At 50.7% G+C, this 8539-nt stretch overlaps 1 protein-coding gene across 1 annotated transcript; it reads right to left on the reverse strand.

Moving 5' to 3' along the window:
- Positions 1–1497: 1497 nt before the first annotated feature.
- Positions 1498–1878, reverse strand: FIBRA_04615 (uncharacterized protein; the record flags this gene model as incomplete). The annotated part of the gene is made up of 2 exons (XM_012326406.1): positions 1498–1707; positions 1762–1878. 2 exons carry the CDS (start codon positions 1876–1878, stop codon positions 1498–1500), a joined length of 327 nt encoding a protein of 108 aa, XP_012181796.1.
- Positions 1879–8539: the final 6661 nt, after the last annotated feature.

An 8539-nucleotide genomic window follows, 5' to 3' on the forward strand; every position in this document is an offset into this window, starting at 1 on the left:
CAACCAGATCTCCCGTCTGTGCGCACCTTCGGCAAGGGCGAAGGTGTGGCAGAAGGGACTCGCCATGGCGGCGAACGCCCATGCCGCCCTCCGCGGGTCAATGCGCCCGTTGCTGGCTCGTCCGATGTGTGCAGCGCTCACTAGCGGTTACGCACGCATCCGGCGTCTGTCGTCCGACGGACGCGTCCCACCTGAACGGCGTCGTCGCCCCGTCCAGAGACTTCGTTTTCGGGCTATTCCCCACAATGCACGGCGCAGGGGTGGTGAACAAGGCTCCAAATCCCCGGCGGGGTAAGGAGAGTGGATCGGCACCGATATCCAGACATGTCGCGTAGTATGCCACACATCCACATTTGCGTGGTGAGATTCGATGGCGCGAAGGGGAAAGACATGCAGGAGGAGGGGAATGTTGTATCTATCTCTCACCATGATCGCTGAGGTCGTTTCACGGGGGGCGCTAAGGATGGGTGAGTACCTAACGACTTTGTGTTATGCCCGTCATTTGCTCACGAGTTGCATAGCAGCCAGTGCAAGACTCACCAAGAATCTATGTAGGGCCTGAGCGAGATGATGTTGGTGTGGGGGGCTCTCACGCTGGAATCAATGTCAGCCGGATGGTTGCGGGTTGCGGGCACCAAAAGATCACAACAAACGAAATAACTCGGCTCAGAACGTATACAATCTTCGATACTTCTGAGGATGAATGAATGCTGATGCTGATGCGGAAATTTGTAATCATAGGGGGTACAGCGTTGTCTCCCGTAGGCAAACCCCTTGATAGAGACCTATAGAGTGGAGGGTCGCTAGAAATCAGGCACGGATTGTGCCGTAGTAAAACTTTAATGAAATTATAAGATGCCATCGTCTCTTTTCGAAATTCGTAGATACGGCGCACCACATTCACATAATAGCCCGCATGTGCTCTCCATACCGGTCTTTCGAAGTGCGATACCATAGCGGCGGCAGTTGAATGGCGGATAATCACCTGTAGTCCCGCTGGCGCAAATCCTCTTGCTGACTACCAGAAAACGCAGAGTGAATCTACCCAACTTGGAAGACGCCAGTGTCATATAAGCTGCATTGGGGAAACGATCAGGCTGAGGCGCGTGTGCCTATGACAGTTGCGCGAATCTACGGTTGATTCCGTGCCGGCAACTACCGCACTGTATTCGAGTCGGATGTTCAGCGCGAGTCCGCCTCTGCTGTTCACAGTCCACGATTAAGATTGGCTGGGTGCTCCCTACGACTGGCGCATGCGATGTCTCATATCCGAGTCTATTTATGATGCCGTCTGGACCATGCGCTCTGACATCTTACGACTTACTCAGTGCTCATCGTAACAGAAACCTGCTGCCTCTCAACTTCAAGGAAGGTCGAAGAGCTCCAGTATGTCTTGATTATCCCTCTGTATTCAATTGTTATCTCGAGCATGCAATTGAGAGAAGGAAAGAAAGGGGAGAAGGAGGAGGGAGAGCAGGGTCCCCAGCACTAGCGTCTCTATCTAGCATTGAAATAGTACACATACAGCACTGCGAAGCCACGCGTGTCCTTCTCGCCGAAGTTGACTATGTTTATGCGTTCTTTGGATGCCATCGCAACCTCGTTCAGCGTATACGCCGTAATGCACCCAAGCTGCAGGAGCTCGTTTCCCCCAACGAACAGATCAAGTTCCTCGAGCCCCATCTCGCACTTCGGCGCCAGCTCGCGCTACAGCGCTTCCAGGTTCGCTAGATTATTCTGAAATCCATCGCCGGTGCTAACATGATGAGCGCGGGTCACGATGTTGACCTCCAACGCAGCCCGGGTGGGGTACTGTGGCAGGAGAGTGAGTAGCCTGGTGCAGACGTAGTGGAGGACAGTAATGTGCTCATCTGGCATCGGCGGTCAGACACTCTATGCGGAAGTGAGTGACGTGATGCGCATCGATATGCTCTGCGCTCTGCTGCCATGTCCTGTAGTGGATCCTGGATCCCTGCCTGGATGTCTTCTGCTCGGACATTGGGGTGCATTTTCTGTCTCTGCGCTTTCATCTCTGCCCGTATGGCCTGCATCTCTATCCACGCGACTTGTTCTTGCACTCATCAGGATGAAGTTTCCACTGCTAGCTTATCGCAAAGGGGTACAGTTTGGACAGAAGAAGGGTGTAATGCGTGGGCTGCACTCGCGACTGCGTCTGAGCCTCAGGATCATCAGATCTCACCGCTGTCGCAGGGTCCTGAGAGATCCTAAATATAATTTCTTTGTCTCTCCACAGATCGTTTGGCTAGTGCACGGCGGCGCATGGTAAAAATAAATGGTATGTCACAGCCACTCATCTTTGCAATCGTGGATGTGGTACTTTGCAGTCTAGAATCACAGAGGTCTTCTCTGGATGCCCAAGTGTTTCGAGGAGCGGCATTGTGTCGCCATTATCATCGCTACTTTGTAAGTTTTTCTGTTTCATCGCGAATGCAGTCAGATTGTGGGGAAGATCTCACGTAAAAAAAAATCCAAAACAAGCCACAGTCGCGGAGTCTAGGCCGCCTTGTCCTCCATGCTCGTCGTGGCGTAGGAGCGTGTTGCGGGCCACGACGCGCCCCTTTGGCCTTTGGCCACGGATAGCATGCGCTTTGTCCTTTCAGAGTCACCCGGCCACGTCCACTCTCAGATATAAATATCCCTGCAACCAAAAACCCTCATCTAATTCGAAACTCGCCTCTCAACTTCAATTCACAATGCAACCCTTTGGAGCGCTCTGTATCATCTGGCGCCATCCGGATTCCTGCCTCAGACTTCCTGGTCCAATCGTCGCTCTCTGGTATTCTACGTCGTGGGTCACTCTCAGCCCATCACTGCCGTCACAGCCAGTATGTGAGCCCTCTCAGGCAACGCGTCGGATCCGCGGCGCGCCTGCGACATGTTCCTGGTCGTAGACGTCCTCACTGACCCGTAAGTCGAGTCTCGCTCGTTTTATCCACATGTCTCACATAGCCCTCACACATACAGCTTCGCGTCTCCGTCTTCAGGCCCGCTTCGCCTTGCACATGCCCTTACTTCGCGCGCTACCTGAGCTTCATGTCCGCATTGCACTCCATAGTGTGAACTATTACTGCTCGATGCAGTGCCCTCAGCGTAAACGAGCGCGAAAACACCGAGCCACTTCAGACCCGCACAGTCAGCCGCGCGGCTTGGACATTGGGGGCGATGTGGTTCCGCGACTGTATGTGGGTGTCTGCACCGTGGTGGTCGGCTGACTTGCGGAGACGATGGGGAAGCAACCCACACACTACAATCACTGGATATGTGTGTACTCGATTCGTTCATTAGGATGGCGGCGTGGGTCCCAACGAGGATAACTTGTCTGGGAGTCTGGCATTGAGAGCAGAGTGGGAGATGTACCATTACCGTCAGGAACTCCGAGGATGATCCTCTGGTTCTTGCTGTAGCTGTGCTTGCTGTCAATTTGTTCCTCCAGACTGGAATTGAGGTCAGTTGACCTTATTGAGGTTCGTGATGTTCAGATGATACCCAAATGTTGACATGGCTGTACCACATCTCCATACCCCCCATACTGTATCTGAAAACCCAATACCATGAGCACTATGATGTGCTCGTTCTACAACTACCATGACGCTGTATATCAGAAGAAATGGAAGCAAGACACTGTACTGCATATATTTTCCTCATGGGCATTGCGAGCGTAGGACGCTGCATCTGCCTTTTTCCGGGACAGCTAACATCGATCTTGCGCACCGCTTACTCCAGTTAGAAAGCGGCCGTATGTGCAAGTTCGACGACAGCTTGTCGGGACACCGCTATTGTATCTCGGGTCGAGCCCGATCGACGGCATCTTTTGGTGGAAGCAAGACGAGGTGAATGCACGAGTCGTAGAAAATACATCATCGTGTCTGTCTATTTATTCTCGTCTACAATTCGGAGATATGGTACGACGGAGCAAACTGGACTTCGTCCCACCTCGTCGCCCAGCGTCTTACTACCAACATCTCAGAGATGGCATCTATGAACACCCAGTATGTGTGGGTTGCGCAACCAACATGCACATCATTGGTTAATCGTTGGCGCACGAGGTGGTGAGGGGGAGCAGGAGAGCGGGGAACAGGGGCCAGGTTAAATGTGCCAATAGGCTCGCACACGTTCCGCGCAGGTGTTTGACGGGAGATAAAACTGTGCAGGCTGGCGATGCGGGTTCAGACGTACCAAGGCGCATCACGATGTGGAGTATCGGTACTAGAGCGAGGATTGGAGCAAGTTCGGGCGAGATGAAGGGAAACTGCAAGGGAATGCGCATGCCCATGATGGACGTCTAGTGGTGTGTAGCTCAGGCGATGGGAGGGCGATGCGATGCGATGCCTGAGGATGACCTACACTTGAAGGTTTTAGCGAACTGCGTGGCTGGATATCTCGAGCCACGACAGGCCAGAGTGCCACCGTGTACTATAGTTGCGATGGGCCTGAGCACGGCGTACATGGTGTCTTGCGCTACGCTTGGTCGTTGTCTTGAACGATGAGGAGATGCTTACAAACATGGACATAGCAAGCAAGAACGAGTGCTCAAGACTTGGAGTGAAAGAGATGTACCTGGATGCATACTTCTCCGACTGCTGGAATGTCACCTATACAGGACGTCAGCTGTCGCATAATAACTAGCGGCGATGTTGACCGTCTATTCAAACATCAACTCGCCGACGAAGGTACAGAGAGGAATATATGTATGAAGAAATGGGAAGCAATATAGTTGAAGAAATAACGGGAGAGGAAGAGAGCGCTGTACATTGGTGACAGCTCGTAAACGGTGAAGCTTTGACGACTCACCGATCTTGCATCCGTGCAATGCCCGGTTACCGTGCGGACCCAATTTCAACGCGCTCTTTCGACCATGCCGAGTGTGTTTTGAAAACGTTGAAAGTATTGTGAGACGTCGATGGTAGACTCAGAAGCAAAACAACAAGATGACGGGAAGACGAACGCGGTCGAGAATGTCGAAAAGCATTTGGCTAGTCTCGCGCTTCGGCAATGACCGACGGACATCGGCGCTCGATGAGCAGCCCTACTCGAGCGTTGATGCAGGTATTTGGGACGGAAACCTCTGAGTCTGTTGCCATTCAGTATGTGTCTAACCGGGGAATCGTAAACTCACCAGTAATGCAGATTTGTAGTATGCGTGTCTCCTAAATGTTGCACCAGCCAGCTACTAGTTTGGCAACGGGGGCTCGCCGCTAGACAAGCTAAGACAACGTGGCAAAGATATCGACCGGTGTAGCCCCCTCCAATCGTAAGTGGACCGTCTCCTTATCCCAGCTGCCTGCAGCGCGCACTGGGTGGAAAGCACACGGTGGGACTCGACCGATGGAGAGTCGACCACAGCGGACTAGCGGACCATCCAACATCAATTCTTCGCCGTACTTGGAGCAGCTCCGTTGGCACGGACCAACTCTACATCAAGTCAAACGTACTATACGTCTCGGACTCTGCGGTCGTCAGTGCTTATGACTATCTCCTACATAGACTCTCCGGCGCCCCCTACACCAATCAATTGCACAATGCGATTGATTCATGTGTACTGGTCTTCAAGACAAATCTCATGGACGCCAAAGGATGCATATGTCTCCAATTATCTTAGAAACATCAACTTTACCCGTATCAGTGCTCACAGGCCGATTACTGAGTTCACGATTTTTCTCACATCTCTGTGGCATCTCTGTATGTGTTTGGGCCTACACGTATAGACCTGTCGATGGTGTAGTCAGGGTGAATTATTTTCATGAAGGATAGCCAGCTGTACCATCCACTGTGCAATACATTACCTTGTGGATGTGTAAGCTCATGGCCAAATTTCTCGCTTATCACGATGCTACTGTCTTCATCTCAACGTCGTATCTGTGATAGAAATTCCGGCTTCACCAATGTCCTCCCAAATCGCCCAGGCCGAAATTCATTGATACCAGCGGGTCTCTAGTGGTTGTGTCTCCAATGCCTCGCAGAATCGCAAGAACCAAAGGACTTGAGGCGACTCAGGATCACGTTCGTCTCCCCTACAACCACACGCAGCGTTCTAACGCCCCTGTCTTCCGTGAGTGCGTTCGTCCTAGACACAGTGAGTCCACTCTGTCCGCTATATGTAATTAGCTTACCTAACGTATCTTCGTATTGCACTCTATGCCACTGTGGTCATGCATTGTTCTGATCACTGGCAAGTCAATCGTAGGGAAGACAAGGAGCCATTTGGTACGATTCCGTTATATCTTTGCGGTCGATTCATACATGCCAGTCTTCTAGACGAGATTTAAGCGCCTTTAGGGTCGCGCAAACCGTCTTGTTCTCATCTCTTATGCTTATCGTACTCTTCGTAACAGTGTAGGCTGACACCATGACGAAGAAGGTTCATTGTCTATCATGTTGCAATTGCTTCCCTTATCACAATGTCATCTATGATGGAAGTACTGGTTTCGTCAACATTCTTCCAAACCACCCAGATCGAATTCCATGCATATCAGGATGCATCCAGTAGGTGTCTTTCCGTGCCACAGTGGTTCATAATACGGGTCCCTTTTTCCAGTTGTTCGTTACTTAGTCCCTCCTCGTCCATAAATCGTACGTGAGACTTCCATCGACATGTAATTTGTCCCAACTCTTGCACTTATAGTCGATCCAACGTGAGTTGTCTACCACCACGACTACGAGAGAAGATACTCGTAACTTACGATCTCTCACAAGCTACCTGAGCAGTATCTGCGTTTATACCTCCTCTGGTGCGTCACTTTACATGTGCATTTCACGCGTTTATGAAGTATCAGCACGGTAGCTCTCGCCGTCTATGACTACATGCTCTCCTTCTCCCTTGAAGTTGATCTGTTCTGGTTGTGTCCTGCTTCTTGGGCCACAGTAATATTCTTCCTCAACAGATACCTGCTCTTGTTCAATGTTGTACTGAATATAATGGCTTATATTCCTGTGACTGTCGATTTGGCGAGCTTTCTCACTATGTTCTTCTTTTTCTGTAGAAACTTATTTTACATGGAGTAGAGGTTTGACTATATTATTTCAGACTGTGACATTGCAATAATGGGATCAGTTGTAAAGCCATCTACATTCTGACATCTGTGTTGGGAATGGCAGCATTGATTGTCTCAGCAGGTTTGTCTTGCATCTACTTTAAGCTCTGGACACTTTTTAACACAATGTGTGCAGTATTTACTGCTCTGAGAACATATGCTATCAGTGGGTTCAATTTATGGCCCACATTGCTTGTTCTTGGATTTGGGATTGTGCCTGTGGTTATAAATATGGTGTGTCTAATCTCTCCCAGGATATCACCAACACCTTATGTAGAAGCAGTATATCTATCTAAATTCATCTTCTTATGTTCTTGCAATGGATGCCATGATGGCATGCTGGGTAAAGACCAATGTAAATGACTCTTTTTCTTTGTGTAAGTGTTTGGGTGTGTACACATGAGATGAGTGCTAATATTTCTTGATTCAACCAGATGTAAGTATGCCATATTATCTCGTGAAATTCATTATGATATTGATCTATATAAAGTATCTCTTGTATCGTCAGAGTTCGGACATGGACGAGGTTCGCCGTTCCTCCGGCGCCTCTCGTCATGGACATACTTCCAAATCGTGTCTCTTGTGCGAGGCCGGCAGCGGGAAGTAAGTATCACCTTGCTCCTACATCCATCTCTAAACGGCGGCCATAGCGAGCCCGTGCCACATTCGCCCCATCAGCGGTCAAGCTGTACGCAGATGGATTTAGTGGCTTGGACAAGGAGATGGTCCGCTGACCTGTGAAGTTCATCGCATCCAACGCTGCTGACCCCTCGAGATGTTGCAAAAGACTTACTATGTCCATGGATGAACGACTCGGAGGATTGCGCGTGTCCGTCGGTGGATGCCGAAGGAGGCACACTGGGCGTCTCGCTGCCTGACCACCGAGTTCATTCTTCCACCATTTCCTCCTCTTCCTCCTCCTCGCTTTTCTGTTCCACTCTATACTGTCTCCGTAGGTGCTATGGGCCCACTTCTGACAATATCCGCTTCCGCTGTTGGGTGAAAACTGGACGCGCTGTGGACACACCTGGGCTGGGCTCGCGCACTGGAACATGGTATGAAGGAACACGCTAGTTGTCGAGTGTAGGGTTCGTTTAAGGTGAGTCTTCTCTGCCAAATCTCGATAATATTAAGGCTGCGACTTTGCAGGTGAATATCCCGCAATCGCTCGACATCCCCGTCTCTTCTCAAGTCGCTTTGTTTCTCCTTGTCTGGCCGAGCAGCCTGTCGACATACTGTGGACAGCGCGTTCCATGCAGCCCAGCCGGAGACATCATGAAACTGGGGACATGCTCCGGGATCTGGACGTTGGTCCAGAGAAGATGCAGCCTTCAACCGCGGTGAGCAACATCTGCCATCGCCCACTTCACCCAGATCTGCGGAGAGCGTATGTGAGTTCTTCACCTCCGTCTCAATTCTGCTTCATTGATTCCAATTCCCTTGCTCTATTCAGATTCCCTCTGTTACAAAGCGTCTTCGCCGTGCAC

The sequence above is a fragment of the Fibroporia radiculosa genome (genome assembly GCF_000313525.1).
Source record: "Fibroporia radiculosa TFFH 294 genomic supercontigs, scaffold3261, whole genome shotgun sequence".
Taxonomy (NCBI): domain Eukaryota; kingdom Fungi; phylum Basidiomycota; class Agaricomycetes; order Polyporales; family Fibroporiaceae; genus Fibroporia; species Fibroporia radiculosa.